This window comes from Musa acuminata, chromosome BXJ3-7, assembly GCF_036884655.1.
Source record: "Musa acuminata AAA Group cultivar baxijiao chromosome BXJ3-7, Cavendish_Baxijiao_AAA, whole genome shotgun sequence".
Classification (NCBI taxonomy): domain Eukaryota; kingdom Viridiplantae; phylum Streptophyta; class Magnoliopsida; order Zingiberales; family Musaceae; genus Musa; species Musa acuminata.
The window spans coordinates 10965684-10983948 of NC_088355.1; the positions used below are offsets into that span (position 1 = coordinate 10965684).

At 36.1% G+C, this 18265-nt stretch overlaps 1 protein-coding gene across 2 annotated transcripts; it reads right to left on the reverse strand.

Annotated features, from left to right (window-relative positions):
• Positions 1–7583: 7583 nt before the first annotated feature.
• On the reverse strand, positions 7584–17344 carry LOC135643530 (ABC transporter E family member 2-like). Of its 2 annotated transcripts, none has more exons than XM_065160588.1 (12): positions 17198–17344; positions 16957–17101; positions 15704–15789; positions 15508–15605; positions 15285–15402; positions 15114–15203; positions 13878–14182; positions 13595–13790; positions 13332–13517; positions 12021–12290; positions 11255–11500; positions 7584–8171 (listed from the first exon to the last, which is right to left on the reverse strand). In XM_065160588.1, exons 2-12 carry the CDS (start codon positions 17057–17059, stop codon positions 8052–8054), a joined length of 1818 nt encoding a protein of 605 aa, XP_065016660.1. In that variant the 5' UTR covers positions 17060–17101; positions 17198–17344; the 3' UTR covers positions 7584–8051. The 2 variants fall into 2 exon arrangements, with proteins under 2 accessions (XP_065016660.1, XP_065016661.1); XM_065160589.1 differs by having other exon boundaries at positions 17201–17329.
• Between the last annotated feature and the right edge of the window lie 921 nt (positions 17345–18265).

The window sequence follows — 18265 nt, forward strand, 5'->3', positions numbered from 1 at the left end:
CTAAATAGGAATTGGTATTCTAAATCTTTCAATCTAGATATCAAAAGAAAGATCTATAAGTCTAGTTTCCAATAAAGTAAGTTTTACATAGATCAGAGTTTTCAACAGGGACTTATAATCAGTTTAATATGGAAAGGTCGGAAGTTATGGTCCCCATTTTACAGAATCCATAAAGTCAATTGAAACATAAGTTTGGACAGACAATTTTACTCCAAATTCTTCAAATAAACTATCAAAAGAAAGGTTTACGAGTGTTATTCAGATCAAATAAGTTTTTTCCAAATTGGAAATCAGTGCAGGGATTTATATCTAAAATAAAGTGGAAGGGTCAGAATCTTGAAAGTTTTCCTGATTTAAATCGCTACGTCTAAACAAGAGATATATTAGAATCTTGTAGGAGAAAAGATTCAAATACTTGCCTTTGGAAGATTTCAATCCAAAGATTAGGTATAAGCCCAAATACTTCTTCTACTTTTCCTACATCTCCTCTCCCTGTTTCATTTTCTGCACCTATCTTATTTCATTCTCCACCGCTGCTAACTGATGCAGAATGTAGAGACGTAGTCACCTGCTCTCCCCTCTCCCCTCTCCCCTCTCCTCCTCCTTCCTTTTCTTCTCTTTCCCAATCACGGTCGTAGCCGCAGTCACGCTGCAGCCTCTTCCACTGCGCTACTTTAAATTTCCCTTCTCTCATTCCTTTTTTTTATTTCCCAAACATAGCTGCTGTAGTCACAATCACAGCCGCAGCTGCAGCCACAACAACTACAGCCTCTTCTTCCTTCTCTGCTTCTTCCTCTCCTTCTCTTCCAATTGCAGCTACCACCATCGCAGCTGCAGCCCCTTCTTCTTTCTCTCTTCCTTCCCAACTGCAGCCATCTTCCCCTCTTCCTCTTCTTCCATCTCTTCTCCCTCTTCTTCTTCTTCTCCTCTTCTTCCCTTCTCCTCCCTGATGCCCCACACTTCCTCTCCTCTATTTCCTCCTGCAGGAAACAGAGGTGGTGCAGCTTTAGCTGCAGCCACCTCCCTCTTCCCTCTCTTCTTCTTCTTCTTCTTCTTCTTCTTCTTCTTCTTCTTCTTCTTTTCTTTGCTTCTCCCTCTTCGTCTCCTTCTCCTCCCTGATGCACTGCCTCCTCTTCTCTTGCTCTCCTTTCTTTTTTTTACAATTTAATAGTTTAATTATTGAGATTTCTTATATTTATATATAGGTCATCCGATTTATAAATAGGTCCTTATAAAATAAATTTTAAAAGTGAGGGATATTACACTCGCCATGACAGACCTTCATCCCTTCTTCGACGTAGCGGATTTCAGGCTTTCATCATAGCGACCCTTCATCCTTTCTCCACCACAGTGGATCTTGGACTCCTATCATGGTGGGCCTTTGTCTCTTCTCCGTCATAGTGGATCTCGGGCTCTCATCGTGGCAATCTCTTCTTCGCCATAGTGGATCTTGAGCTTTTTGTCATAGCGGACCTTCGTCCCTTCTCTGCTATTAGGGATCTCGAGCTCCCGTTGTAGAAAGTCTTCACCCTTTCTTTGTTATAGTAGATCTCGAGCTCCTATTGTGGCGAGCCTTCCTTCTCTCCTTTGTGGCAGGTATGAGTCACTCTTTCGTAGCTGGTCGAGCCATTCCGTCGTGGCAGGTCGAGTCGTTTTGCCTTAGCAGGCTTTCTTACGTGTTTTGCTAGTTGGCTAGGGGTTCATGCCAACTTTGCAATCTTTAAAGCGCTTTGCATTTATGGTGAGATTTGGGTTTTCTCGCTACCCGGGGCTCCTTTGAGGTGTCTCCCATTATGGCGGGCTTTGGGCTTTCCGCTAGCGAGAACTTTTCGGGTCCATTCTTGAGGAGACAACTATCTCGATCATGGGAGGAGAGAAATCATGTGCTTCCCTTTAAATCCCCTTGTTTACCAAAGGGTAAGTTCATTCTACACCTTAGCTTTTAGCCTCCAAATTCTTCGAGACCTCGGAAGCTCTCGTTTGGCCCTTTGTAAGAATCTTGCAAGGACCAGTTAGTCTTCGTCCTTCATCCTCAATGTCAGTCCAACTTTCTTATTCCAGGTTGAGATGTCTTTGCTTTCTTGTACTAGCTCTGAGTCTTCTAGTCGATAGTCCACCGAAGCCCTCGCTTCACCCTCAAGTAGTCCGAGGGCAAAGCAAGTCGACTTATCCCCTTCGGGGAATGGGTCTCTTGAGAACCATAGGGCTCTTCGAGACCTTAAGTCTATGAAGAGCTTCACTACTAGTCATAGGTGCCCTGCAAGCATATATTATTATTGATATTTTTTCACTTTATATTATCTATTACATATATTATGATGTTCTTAGATCTGTGCAATGAGAATTGAATCATAATGAGATCATAATAATAAAACCAATTTATATATAAACACAAACCCTACATATTCCCGATCATAGGATACTCAAGAAGGACATCGAAATAGCCAAATAGACCAGTATGCTATATACTCATCCATATGATGGAGGTGGCTAGTCTCATAGTTGCCTCTATGGGGACACTAGGGATATAATGCAAGTGCTCATTAGAGAATGAGTTCACCGAATGATCCGCTCATTAAATGTTGGATGGTTGATAATACCTCATTGTCCGACAACAGTTCCGTAGTCTCAGTTATGTGTCTGGTTCTTAGACTTGAGACATTAAAGATGTAAGAAAATCTGGGGGCGATATCACATGCACAATGGAAGAACATTGAAAATAAAATCTCCAATTTCCCAAAGATGTGTTCACCGTCGTGCGAAGATTGGTGCACAAAATCCGTGAAACTTAAAACTACGTATATAAAAGATTATGTTATATAGGAAGATTGTATATCTTTGAATCTCTACATATCTCTAGGAGATGGTGAAGGAGGTCAAGCGTCCTCCTCTCTAGCGGTGATCCACACAGCAAGGCTACGACGATGCTCCTCAAAACTCCAAGCCTTCTATTTGAGGAAGAGAATGGGAGGAGAATAGGAGAGGCAACCCAAAAAGCTCTGGCCTATGAACCATTGGTTCCCTCCTATTTATAGAGGTCCCCTATCAACTTAACCTTGATGGATCATGTTGTATTGGGTATTGGATCTCCATCCAACTACCCAAGCCTCTTAGATTAGTGGATCTCTACCCAATAATCTCTTAATAGATCTCATTCATGGGATCCAATAATTTAAGGGCTTATTGGATATCTAATAAGATAGGAGCTCCGATGGATATCTCATATCTGAACTTCTACTCGTCGCAATGTCTACCATATGTGTATGACCCTCTAGACCCAATATCGAGCTAGCCATGAGTCATACATGTCAGAACTCCTTCTGGCTTAGTGAATTATTATCTCCATAATAATTTTTTTAAAAAAATTAATATAACTAACTTATAAAATATAATATTTTTTAAAAATTAGTATTTTCGAAATATAATATTTTCTCATAACTCCTTCTGGCTCAGTCATACACATGTTCGAAATATAATATTTTTTAAAAAATTAATATAACTAACTCATAAGATAATATCCTCTATACTATTATAGAATATATATATATATATATATATATAATCATAAGAACGTAAATCATTATAACAAACATTAAAAACTAATTCTCACCCCTCTCCCTCTCCGATCATCATCTCATTCCATCATCTTTTTCTTTTCATCATTTCACGTCACCTCCAGTAATTAAGATGTGGAAAAGGAGAATTAAAAAGATAATAAAAAGGAGTTATATGCCAGGATCAAAAATATACTACTAGAACTAATTATAAATTAAAAACATATATGCCTATTTATAAAAGGACAACTTAACAATGTCGAAGTTCTTAACATGGGATTATAAATAACAAAAATGATTTGTAATCCACTTCTTTTATACTTGATGTTCTTTTTGCTTGGATGAAAATGTCCTCATATTTTTACTTAAATGATTTAATCATAGATGTTATTAAAAAAATATAATTTATTTAAAAATATATATTAAATTTATTTTCCATAATTACATTAGAAGTGTGATTCTTACTTTACATATTATTTAAACCAATAAATCCTGGATTTAGAACCTCGACTATTGATATTTTACTTTAATTTTTATATATAATAATACATTGAACATGAAATTTAGTTATATTCATGTACATTATTTAAGGCTAAATAGAATTGGATCAAAGTCAAACTTGGTTCAAGCTTTCGGATGAACCAAATCAATGTCTATTTCTGGCTATCTTCCAAACCTTATTCCAATTCGAATCCAATTAATCAAATTGGCCGAGATTGGAAGGTAATAATATTATTCAAATCCAATTCAAACCCTACTTCAGATTATATATATATAAGAAACCGGCTCATAAACCCTACCAAGAACACTAGTTTGCGGGCCCTTTGCAGCCTCCGGTCCGGGAGAGAGCAAGGATGCAGAGAGCGACGGCGATCGCGTCCTTCGCCCTGCGGCGTCTCGCGACAGCGGAGACGGCCCGGCCGATGGTCTTCGCGCGGGCAGCCTCCTTGGCCGGTGCGGCCCTCTCCCGGCGCCTTTGCTCCTCACTCGACCTTCACCGCCCTATCGCGCGCCTCCTCCCGCCTGTTTACGAGCCCTCACGTGGCTTCGCGCGGGGCCGGGAGGCCATCCCGTGCGACGTGGAGGAAGAGGATTCGGACGACGAGGAGGATTTCGACGAGGACCTGGACGATCTCGACGAGGACTTTGACAACGAGAACGATATCGATGAGGATTGGAGCGAGTTCGACGGCAACGATTCGAAGGAAGAGTCCGATTGATTCACGAGTTGATGGTGTGGTCTCCGGAAAAATGGGTACGAATCATGGCTTTCTCTGTGCGGTTATTGATCACAAAAAGGATAAAATGGGCTCTTTTAGGTTCATTGATCGATAAATCGATAAGTTCTGTTTCATTTATTGGTAGTTGAATTGAAATCTCCGTTTGCACTTGATAAACTATTGGTTCTTTATCTGATGGTTCCCCTCTTCTGCGGTCAGTTCTTCCTAATCTTTTGTCATCATAAGGGTACGGTGAGCAAATCTTTTATCATCGCAAAGGATATGGTGAGCAATCGATCTCTGCAACCACAGATCAGTACCCAAAAATTCATATTTAAGAGTAGAATCAAGTTCCTATCTCACCTGTTGGTCTTTATCAGACATGCAACAGTCTATTTAAGTATATCGACTTAAACTAATACTCTTATCATAACCAATAAAAATAAAAATAAAAAACTCAAAGCAAATCCATAGCATTTATAAACAATCTCTAACACCAAATCCATAGGATTCGTTGTCTTAGGACCTTATCAAGGAAATATTTATCTATATCAACACGTAAGATGAGAAATGACATTGATTTCTCAGCCTAAAATGGAAGAGTAACTTTGTTGAAGAGAGAAGATAAAATTTTAGCAACTAAAATATGTAAAAAAAAATGAGAGAGTGAATCCCCTAATCTAATCCCTTTACTCTTGAAGTAATTAAAATAGTCCCTATTATTAAGGCAAACAAAATTTAGAGAAGATATGCAAGCATCAATCCAAAAAATAAATTTCTAGAAAAAAAATTCTAAGTTCTAAGGGTTAAAAGAATCATCTTCCAAGAAAGACATTTTCCTTAGAGTGTTTTTTCCCTTCTCAAAAAACATAGAGTGGATTACTTCATGCGCAATCAAGATATTATCGACTGCTCGATAAAAATCGACTGCTTGATAAAAATTTGATCATTCAAAAGAGATTTAATATGAGAGACAAAGATCTTAACAAGAATATGATAATTGGCATTACAAAGTTAACCCCCTCCTTGAGTAAGATCAAAGGATGATAAAAACTAACAAAGGTTGAAACCTAGTGATCCCCCACAATCTCCCAATAATGTTGGTAGAACACTATTTTCCCAAAGCCTAAGGGCCTAACAAAATCTCAAATCTCCTACTTATTGAAAGGACAAATAATATTATCATTTTGAACATTCAAAATAACCCCTTCTACCCATGTCCCTAATCAAAAAAATTGAGAAAACCAACAATAATAGCTCCATCATCACTCCACAGGTTAGAATAAAAACCCATAAACTCTTTCATAATAAGATTAGGTTCATAAAAGGCATTCATAAATATAGTGAATAAGTGTCCTTGTACGCCTAATCATAATCAAGTTGTAATAGATCTATCTGTATTTAGCCTTAAGGTTAACTTGTCTAATTAACGCTTAAAACCTTTTGTACAACTTGACCAAATTAGAAATATCATTTTCGATGAGGCCAGCATTGGCATTCCTAGAACTCTAATCTATCTATCTATCTATCTCACCCTTGGTTTTAGAATACAAAACCAGTTTCATTTGGACATAATACCCTTAAGAGAGCAAAGATTATCAAAAAAATTTAGAATACATAACAAATTGAAGAAAACCTTTAGCAACACTTAATTAGTTTTTTTGACCTCAACATCTTCATTCTAAAAACTTTGGCATCAGAATAATTTTTTCTTAAGATATGATTTTGTCAAAACCTCAATACATATAGGGTAATGATGTGAAGATCCCCTAGGGAGATAAAAAGTACCTTAGATCGTCAAAAACACAGAATTAGCCAATTAGAATTAGCAATAGCTCTATCGAGCCTCATCAAAATTCTAGCTGTAAGGATTCTTGGAGAAACCTTAGATCATTGATCCCAACCAAATAGGAAAATATTTAAAAAGTACCAATCGAAGAAGAATTATAAAAATCTTTACCTCCTTTCTTTATCCTTCCTACTTAAAATATAATTAAAATCTCCGATCAAATACCAAGAGAGATACGAAAAATCTATAGTCAGAATAATTTTTGACAGATATATTTGTTCTTGCACAAATAAATAAAAGAAAAAGTAAAAAAATCGTATGTATTGAGAATGGAACGAGACAACCTCGTGACTGGTAAAAGGCAAGAAGACAAATTGCATGAAAAGATAAAGATAAGTCTCTTAGTACAATGCAGGGTTTATTGCACCAAAGAGGATTTAATGCTGATCCTACTTGAATCTTTTGCCATGCATCTTTAAATTTATATCTTCTGTTTATGTGATGTCTGAATTTGTCAGTAGCGACAGTCTTTTTGAAGATCTGGAGATTAACAAAAACTAATTCGGTAGCAATCATGATGTTACTGAGTCCTAAATTTACAAAGAGGAAAAAACAAAATGTGGGTGGATTGAGGATTTAGAGATTATCTTGAGGTATACGTGCGGAGTTAATCTTGGATCTCAAGTTCACTGACTCGAGTTCATGTTCAAAGCTTCTCACTAGACATTCATTTGCATATTGTCAAAGAGAATAGAGAGGTCAAGGGCAAGGTTATAGGCATAGTTGCTTTAGAAGCTATGTGTTCGCAAGTGGAACGAGTTCAAGAACGATAACTCTACAAGATGAGCTTTGGAGTTCAAGAACGAGAACTCTTACAAGAACGAAGCTATGAGATAACGAAGTACAAACAAGTAAATCTTGCAATCGCATACACGTAGCATTACCTAAATATATATATGACTTTGTGGTGCAAAATCCACAAACCAAAACATCATGAAATCATAACAAAATAACTAATGCTGCAGTGCCCCAACAAAATTACAGCCTCCATTTAATTTATAGCACCAAAGTGGCCGCTCAAAAGATATCTTCTTTGGTACAACCAAGGCAAAATATTGCTCATTACAGAAAACCAGGAGTTTAGCCATGTCATATGATCAAGTTGGTTGGAGAAAGAACTCGACCAGATGCTCGCAGCACCGGTGATGTCTCGAGTTACAAACTATGAACATAAATCACGAAAGAAAACCACTGTTGCCTTATTGAATACACTGCTTATGCCACATTTTCTATCTTCAGGATCCAAATAAAGGGGGAAGATAAAGAGCCAGCGGTAGAGTGCATCAGGGAAACGTTAGCACGGCAACAGAAGTTTGTGCATAGACACCAGGATTCATGCTTTGCACACACTTGGTTACTTGCCAAAGAAATGCACACCAATGTTCACAAAAGCAAACAGACAATGGCCATCGTGCACAAGAATGATTATCAATCATCGAGGTAATAATAAGATCCTGCAGCTTTCTGTTCTCGGTCTTTGGTAGAGTCCAACTTGTTTATCCTGGGCCTGTAATTAGTTGGATCTCGTCTGAAAGTGATATCAAGATGCTGCAAAGAAGACAAACACAACTTCTTCAGCAAAAGGGAACAAGATTAAGGGAGAGAATCAAAGAAATACTACTGACATCGGAAAGCATGTTCTAGAATAGCACAATTTATTTAGCAAGAGAGCAGTTAACTATAACTAGTCGATTCAATTTAAATGAGTAACCATAACTTTGACAATAATTAATCAGCAGTAAGTCAAGAATGATGACAATAATATGGAAGAAAGAACAACTTTGTCAATGTTCTTGTTTGATCCCTCCATTGTACAGTCTTATATTTATCTTACAACACCATGCATGGAGAACAACAAAAACAACAAGAAAGTCGCAATGCCCCACCACCATGCATGGAGTGTATTAAGCTAATTATCTTTCATCTCTGTAAACTGGTTTTTTTTTTTTTCCAGCTTCAAGAACAGGGTACATAAATATGCTCTCCACAAACGTAGCTCAACTGTGTTTCCACTTTCCATGCATCATCAGTGAACAAAATGCCTCCAAAAACCACATCTTCTCTATGAAACTCACTCTTGGTTGCCCCTCTACCCAAGTCTTTTTCTAATATTTGCCACATAAATAATAACCTCAATTGCTCCAGCTGCAGTCTCATCCTAGAAACTGTGGAGCTCTTCTTTATTTAACCTAGATATTTTGAAGACAACCATATGAAATTGAGATTTTTACAAAAATGATTCAAAGAAAAATAGAATCTGGAAAGAAAACACTAATCCCATCATCCTATGCCAATTATGCTAGTCCTTGGTATCTCTTAGTGGAATATGTGAAGCACAGGGATAAGACTGCCTTCTACAACCACTAAACATTCAAGCTAATTGGAGCCAAACCCAGGCTAAGAGCCTCAAATCACAGAAATCAAATCAATAAATCATATAACCCTAACCAATGTTTGACCTATCCCTCGAAATCGTATAATCCTAATCAATGCTTGACCTATCCCCTGAAATCATATAATCCAAATAAATCACATAAATTGTATAATCCTATCGGTCTACTAGCTGTTGCGACAACCAGCCTGTTCCAGGTGGTCAGGTTTCGATCGGTATAGGTGATGTATCGGCTGATACAGTCAAAACTCATGCTGTATCAACTGATGCGGGTCCGACGATCGCAATTTTGAATGATACGAACCCAAATCAAGTCAAGTTTGACACAAACGATAAAATTGACCATTTGGGACTCTTTTGAGATTTAATTTGACCTATCCCCCCTCTGTCAGTCACTCTCGTTCTCACTCTTTTTCACACCCTTTCTCACACTCTCATTTGTGATTAAAGTTTCTAATCAACGATTAGTGGTAATCAAACTATTGATTTGGATAAAAGAGAGATTGGAACTCGGGATCTAGTGGAATTTCTCTCCAATTTAATGGTATCCTTTCTAAGTTTTATTTATCATTTTATATAATTGGAGGTGTATTAATGCATATTTACAAAGATTAAACTTTATTAAAATTATTCTCTTGTGTTAGTCCGAATTTGGTCTATTGTCCACATTGGGAACATATAGGGTTAACTACAACCTTATGCATTGATATATCTATGCCTCGTATACATTCTATTTTTAATTAAATTAAATAAAATTACCATTAAATTAGGATAAAAAACCTAGAAAAGGATTTTTTGTGAATTTCTAGCCATTGTTCATCCTTTTTCCAAAAGTCAGTTTGTACCAGCATAATGGTACATTGATACCAATCGGTTGATCCTAACCAACACATCAGGTGACAACTGCCCTGCGGTTGGTCACAGTTACAAGAAATGTCAAATATTACAAATGGTAATGAGTGCAGGTACAGGGTACACCACTTATGATTACGCTACATGGACTGTAGGACTAGATGATTCAATCAGTCATGGTAGACACTGAATCACATAGTTCACATGCTGCTTCAGATAAGATATTTCAACCATACTGATTGATTGACCATGCATCTAATCAACTTAATAAAATTGTGGTAAAAGAACTATGAACTTGTATTGTATTTATTCTACTGAGTGATTTGTTATTTAAACTCATCTTCTAAAAAATACTACAGTAACAATGTGTATAGATTTATTTCCCTTGGTTAATAACCACGAACTAAATCATATTAATAACATCCAGTCACCACCTTGGAATTCTACAAATATTTGGAACACATAGGATAATGAATGCTGACAAAGACAAGGGTGTTTCGAGCTATTCCAGCAGCCATTGTCTGGATCAAACTTAGTACCAATGGACAACTTACCATGACGAATCAGAAGGGGCAAGATTCACCTCATGGAACCATAGTGGTTCTGTATGTTCCCCAAAAAAACAGTTTACTGGATATTTCTTCTGCCTTTATGGTTGAATTTGGCTGCTTACAAGAGTTTTATGATGAGCTGCCAACAACAGTCTCCACATATGCAGAAACCCTATTAATCCCATATTCCCATCCATTTTCCAAAATCCAGAACAAGATCATAGAGAATCAATGCCTCTGGAAGGTGAATTCTTTTTTCATGTGTACAAAAGCAATGTTGGAAGGGTCAATGGGTCCGATGACTACCAGTCAACTATTTACCTTTGAATTTTTTTATTCAAATTAGCTCATAAGTCTTGGGAGCCTGTTATAATCATTGTTGGACTTTAGTGAATCATAAAATTTCCTTCAAAAGGAAAAAACCAGTTCAGCTTAGCAAAAAGAAAGATCAGATATTATGAACCATGGCATTCAAAATCATCCATTCAACCAGTACCCAATTCAAAAACGAGCTGTAACATTTCCAAAATATCTACTTTTGTAATTTCAAAGGCAGTCAGGAATTATAAAATTTGATTCCAAACATTTTTGCATAATTAGTAATTATCGTTCAGAAAGTAATTCTAAAGTCCTAACACATATCTCAATATCATCTAAAGTTTGATGATAGACCACTACTTATAAAAAATACCTAAATAATAAAAAGGTCAGTAGAAATTCAAAGGAAAATGAACCACTAAACTGCATCAGAACCAAGCACATCAAGATGACATATACATATATATAAGTTCCCTTTTCTTGAGGATAAAGCATCAGATAAAATGATTGCTACTTACAGATAAGAACAAGTTCATCCCGGATACCAAAGACTGAGGTGCATTTGCAGTGCAATCTATAGAGGGCCTTCCCTCATACACAATGACCTTATCAGCCAGGTAGGTTGCCATGATGAAATCATGCTCAACGATGAAGGCAGTTTTCTTGGCATGAAGGATAAATCTCTTTATCACCTTTGAGGCGACAATGCGCTGCTCCGAATCAAGATAAGCACTTGGTTCATCTATCAGATAAATATCTGCTGGCTGAACAAGTAACATGAATCAGTATAACAAGTTCGCATCAAAAATGCAAAAAAACTCATTGTCAAAAGTATTCGACAAAAAAAGGCACGAGTATGTTAGCAGGTAAGATTTTCCACTAATCAGCAGATGGCAACTACTAATGAAAGATCATCTGCAGCTCAACAAAAATCTAACGAAAGTCTGGATTGAGCCATTATGAGTATGAAATGCATCTATCTGCTTACAGAATAAGAAACAGCTGAAGAATACAGAACAAAATGAGATAAATCAACAAAAAGGATTTTCATTACAGCCAGATGAGATGGAAAAAAATACATATATTATTATGTAAAGTATAATCCAATGAACACTACAGAGCAATAACTGTGGCTAAGTGGATTGTTATGCAAGATCATTTACAGTCATCCTTAAAAGATTCATAAGTTTAGAACTCTCACTACTTAGTTGCAAGAGTAAGACATCAAATAAACTAGCATTTTATAAATAATTTAACATATGGCGTAAGCTATGAAATACAAACCTTCCCAAGACACAAACACAATGCTACTCTTTGCAATTCTCCACCGGAAAGGTTCACAACTTCTTGGTCCATCAATTGCTCAATTTGCAATGGTTTCATAACATCAGACACAAATTGCGGATGCATATATGAATCACGAATTTTTTGATGCAGCAAGTGTCTCACTGTAGATGGAAACTTAGGACTAATTTTCTGAGGCTTATATGAAACATTAAATTCAGGCATCTCAACATCTGAATCTTCCACAGTATCCGGCTTCAGCAATCCAGCCTGAAATTTGTCGACAGTGTAAGCCAAAGAAGCAACATGAAATTAACGTTGGCAACTTAGTGTACATAGATTATTCCCAAGGTAAACATCATGCATGCCATGACAGAATGGTGTGATGCAAATGTTTCAATACAAGATCAGCAAATACAAATTACACCACTAAACAATTATTGCTTACAAAAATATAGACAGAAGAGAAACGTATACATATTTAAATATCAAACGAAGTAAAACCTGATATAATGTAAACGTGTACATATTTAAATATCCATAGGAGTAAAACCTGATAGCAGTAAAACTACAAGTACAAAATGAACCAAGATATACAGTTTCGAATGATACCGCCCAATATGAGCGATATGTATTAGTCCGACAGTAAACCGGTACGTGAACCGTGCGCTACCGAACGGTATTTTTTTATTTATAAATTATATATATATATATATATATATATAAAGGCGACGTCGCACATTTTTTAAAATTTTTTATATATAAATATATAGATATATAAATAAAAGATTATATATATATATATAGAGAGAGAGGCGACGTCACGAGACGACATTGCACTTTTTTTTTACTTTTATATATAAATATAAATATATATAAATAGATATATAAATAAAATATTGTATATATATATATATATATATATATATATAGAGAGAGAGAGAGAGAGAGAGAGAGAGAGAGAGGCGACATCACCTCGCGTGGGGGAGAAGGGAGGCGACATAGCCGAAGCGACATCGCCAAAATTTTTCTTTTCACTTATATATATATATATATATATATACCAAACAGTATAACGCTCGGTATATAGTATCGTACCATAGCGAGAGAACGTCGAAACTTCGCTACGATGCGATATTTCAATCCTTGAAATGAACTGATATAAAGTAAACCAAGCTAAACAAGACTCCGTTTGATTAAAACTAATACACTAGGATACATCGGTACCAGGACAAATTAAATTGGTTAAATTGAACTCGTTCCTTATTTCTTTTGTTTAATTATAGATCAGGAATATCAGAAAGAAATTACCAGCATCCGAATAAATGTTGTCTTCCCAGTCCCGTTCTCACCCAGCATTACAATAATCTGAGAATCTGTAAATTCACCCTCGATTACTTTAAGCTTGAAATTCCCTTGGGTTTTACTCATGGTAGGATATTTATATCGTTGGTATGTCTGAATCTCCTCAGCACTTTCTTGAGGAGTCTCAGCAACCTGGATGATGCAACAACATGTGAAAAATAATAATAGAATTTATATTAGAAGATATTCATAAGAAGATAAGATTCCACCTTAAATGTAAGTGATTCGTCTCGAAACCGAAGATTTTCTGTAGGAACAAAACCAGCCAAAAAAATGTTGATTCCTTCTCGTACAGAGAAGGGTAGTGTAACAACTCCATAAGCTCCTGGCTTTCCATAGAGACAACAAATGAAATCGGACAAGTAGTCCAATACACTGAGATCATGCTCCACAACAATCACATAGCTGAGCAAGGATAAATAAGAGTATTCAGCCTTAACCCCCATGCCAGTAAAAAGAGAAAAACTTAATTGAATCAGGAGATCAGGCTACCTGTTAGGTCTAAGTAGGGATCGGATAACTTGAGCTGCTTTAAGCCTCTGCTTCACATCAAGATAACTTGATGGCTCATCAAACATATAAATCTCTGCATTTTGTATGGCAACCACAGCAATAGCAAATCTTTGCAACTCTCCACCAGATAAGTCCCCCACATTTCGATCAATAACTTGATTCAATTCTAGGCCATTACAAAGTTCTGCTTTCATCTCTCTCTCATCTTTTTGGTCAAGCACCTGTCCAACATTACCTTGAACAGCTTTTGGAATGTGATCAACATACTGCGGCTTGATGATTGCCTACAATATGCTATAAAACTATCAGCGACATGGAAAAAAATGGCAAGGAATTTTATCACATTGATCATAACAATAAAGTTAAACCATTACAGCCAAGCAGTGCCTGAAATATTCAGATGCCTTGAGGCCCATCATTTACAAAGAAAACTAAGAATGAAAAAGGAATTACATAAAGCAATTCATTTAAGTTTACACTCCTGCTCATCCCAAAACTAATACCAGCACTCCTTTTTATTTACATCATTTGATGCTTACATTTAAACCTTCTTCCCATGCACACCAAGCAAATTTCAAAAGATCTTTACAAATCTAATCATTTCTCCATAAACAAATCATAAGAATGATTATTTCCTTTTATGTCATGATAAACGTTCGCTAATTGCAAAATATATACTTCTGCATAAAAAAGAGCTTCTACAAGTCACTTAGACTTATTCAAGCATATACAATTAGGTACAAGCAAGAAAAAAATGAAATGGCACAAAAATTTTCAAAACTTCTATTATAAACAAAGAGCTGCACCATGCAGATAAAACTACAAATGATAAATAATTTCAACAGCTCCCAACATCCAGTGGATATACATCAGAGATAGAAAAAACATGACCCAAAAAATCAAAAAAGTAATGAGTTTGTTCTCCATATAATCATACTCTTCTTCCAATACTCCAAGAGCAAAAAGACCTCGAATCATATTTAACAGACAGATCATGTATAACTAGAAATGAAGTGAAGTACTTCAGTTTAGTCATAATCAAATGTAAATAGATACAATCATCTGATAAAGTGTATCTGACAAGATGAGGTTAATAATGAAATTCTACTACCATGACAAAGCTGCAATTTAAAAAAAATAAGACAAGAATACCTGAATTCTGGAAAATAACAAGCATAAAGCATACACTAATTATAAGAGTACACTTCTAAGCACCTTTAGATTGTCCTCCAGTATACGAGTAAAATAATTCTGAAGCTCAGAGCCACGGAAATATGTTAAAATTTCCTGCCAATCAGGAGGATTCTGCAAAGAGAGAACTTGAGAAACTGCAGGCATGCAAACTTCAAAAACAACATGAGAAAAAAAATGCTTCATTATGTTTACGTTGAATCTACCCAAGTTGGGCTTCAACTTCCCAGCCAACACTTTAAGTGCAGTAGACTTTCCAATACCATTTGTCCCAACCAAGCCCAGAACTTGTCCAGGTCTTGGAACTGGCAACCTATAATAGAAAAATATCCATCATCGAAATTCTAGATCAACAAGCAACACAAAGAAGCAAAAAACCAACACGTCTTCCATGTTCTGAAATATAATCTTCACCAACCTGTGCAATTTAAATGTATTTGGCCCATAACGGTGGGTCGTGTCTTTGTCTAAGTCCTTTGGTAGATTGATAATCTGAATGGCCTCAAAAGGGCATTTCTACAACCAAATGACAAATAATCACATTGTTCAGATATAGGTTAGGATGCTCAAAGACCTAAAATCAATTACAATAACCGAATGGAAGACTGAAAGACCTTAACACAGATACCACATCCAATGCATAACTCCTCAGATATGAAAGCAATCTTTGAGGCTGGAGTTACTTCTATGCAAAGTTTTCCTGTCAGAAGAAGAAAAATAGAAAGCAACATAATATATCTAAGTTAATGGCAAGGCCTAAAGTTAATGTCAATCAAGCAATACAAAGCCAAGGTAAGGAAAAAAATGGCAAGTTACAATAAGAAATGAAATGGCATGTGCAGCAGCTAAAACTGAACTTTTGAGTTTCATTTGCCAGAAGACCAACCAAATAGGTAGTCTGGTAAGAATGAAGTGGTACTAGATACCAATACACTAAGAGAGATGAAGGGATCTAATTTCACAATATAATTACCAAAAACATTCAAATTTCAATTGAATGGTTTACACGAAATCATTGACTACTATTCATGAAATCCAGAAAAAAAAGAAGCCATTGATCTGTAGCTAATAAATTAGAAACTCCCATCAACATATTTCCACACAACACTGAGAAAGAGAAGAGAAGGACAACTCTACAATTTTGAATATATCCATGAAACTAAATGTTGAATTGTACTTACTGATCTGGCTAGCTTAGCCGCAACTTTTTACCTATTAAGGCATGTTATTATAAGATTAACAAAGAAGGCCAGATAAATTAAGAAACACTTGCAACCAACTCGTTGAATCAAAAGATTCATGCAGCAACCTCCCCAATGCACAAGGCTCTTAACAATAAAGAATCTGAAGATAGTTAATGCACGTAGCGTTACCGACATTGCAAACATAAATGGACACACTACCTATGATCTTGATGGCCAAGATAGAAAAAAAAGGTGGCGCAGAAAACAAGGCTCCTGCGAGAATCTGGGGACAGGCTACCTATGATCCTGATGGCCAAGGGCGTAAATGTACGCAGCCTTACCAATATTTCAGGAACCATGGCCATATTACCTACGATCCTGACGGCCAAGATATATAAAAAAGAAAAAAAAAGGTATTCCAGTGCACAAAACTTCTGCACTGAGAATACAGAAACACACCAACTGATATCTTGATGGCTAAGATAACCCAAAGAAGAATCCCAGCTACAAAAAGAGCGAAGGCATGCCAAATCCAACTACCAAGAACACAAATAAACAAAGAAAGAACTCTTCTTGAACCAGAACTTTGATCGGCTACCAACGAAAACTAGCATCGAAAATCAAAGTCCCGAATTTTAGAAATGAATCGCGTTCAAGAAAGGTGGAAGAACGGAACAGAATACCTGTTTTCACGACGGGGCAACTCTTCTTGCACTCCTGTCGGCACTTCTTTGGTTTGCATCGATCAGAGCTAACGATAGCGATACGGGTCAACCGATCGGCCATGATGGAGAGGACGAGGCCCTAGCGCCGCCACAAAAATAAGACCTGATACATGCGAGAGGGAAGAAATTATAGAAAAATACCGAATCCACAACTCCTAACGCTGCCAAAAACAAGCATCCGGGGAAGGGATTGATGTACCACCACTCGTTGTCGGTGCTCGACAGCCGAAGAGGGAAATAACCCTAGCGGCGACGCCGGCCGAGGTATATAAGGTGGCGGATCTTGTCGAGGACGACGGCGATGAACGGATCTCAAGACTCCAAACCCGGTCGGCGACGTGTCGGGTTTCGGATCGCTACCCGTTTATAACAATAACTTAGGAAAAGCAAACAAGCAAATGATTAGTTCACATCCTTTTTATAATTTCCTTTTTGAACTTAATGTGAAAGCACCTTTTTTTAGTACAACAATGCGTGAATAACATGTTTTAATTCTAAAAATTAGGAACAAAATTTGGAAATTAAGGATTAAAAATCAAAAACAAGAAATACTATGATTTAAAATTAAAAAAAATAAAAATAATTAATAAAAAGTGAGACAAATAATCTATGGCATTTTACAAAAAGTTTTCAATATTGACTGACTTTTTATCAATGGCACTCTTCGTATTCTTTTTAGAGTTTTGCAAGCTAGAGATATTTACAAATTTTTTATTATTTATATTTTTAAAAAATAATATAATAATATTATACTATTCATAAACCCTTTAATTTTATTTTTACATTCATTTTTTCCTCTTTTTCCTCTCGATAAATCTCCGTTTGTGCATTTTGTCATCGTCGACTCTCCTTACTACGCATGCATACTACTGGATAGTTTGCTAAGACTGATATCTTCTTGACTAATATAATTAACCTAAAAAATGATGTTTTCTTGACTATTACATAATATACATAATTTTTAAAATATTAAATTATTATAGCTAACATCAAAACTATTTCTCCTCCTTTTCCTCTTCAATTGTTGTCTCGTTTCATTATTTACCTTTTATTATTATTATTATTTTATATTATCTTTGACAATTAAGACGAGGAGAATGAGACGAATAAAAGAAAAAAAAAGTGATTTGTAGATAAGGTTTGAAAGATTTTTATTAAAATTAAGTTATAAATTGAAGACATATATATCTATTTGTAAAAGAATAACTTAGCAATATTCAAAGGTACTTGTAAATAACAAAAATATGATTGCAAATTGTAATTTCCT

Bases quoted from the DNA above. Each gene is read 5' to 3' on its own strand.
- LOC135643530 (XM_065160588.1), bottom strand. From the start codon at position 17,059: ATGGCCGATCGGTTGACCCGTATCGCTATCGTTAGCTCTGATCGATGC. The intron at 15,790-16,956 runs GTATTCTGTTCC...TTCTTCTGACAG, and splicing joins TTGCCCCGTCGTGAAAACAG to GAAAACTTTGCATAGAAGTA. The intron at 12,291-13,331 runs GTAATTTCTTTC...GACAAATTTCAG, and splicing joins CAACATTTATTCGGATGCTG to GCTGGATTGCTGAAGCCGGA.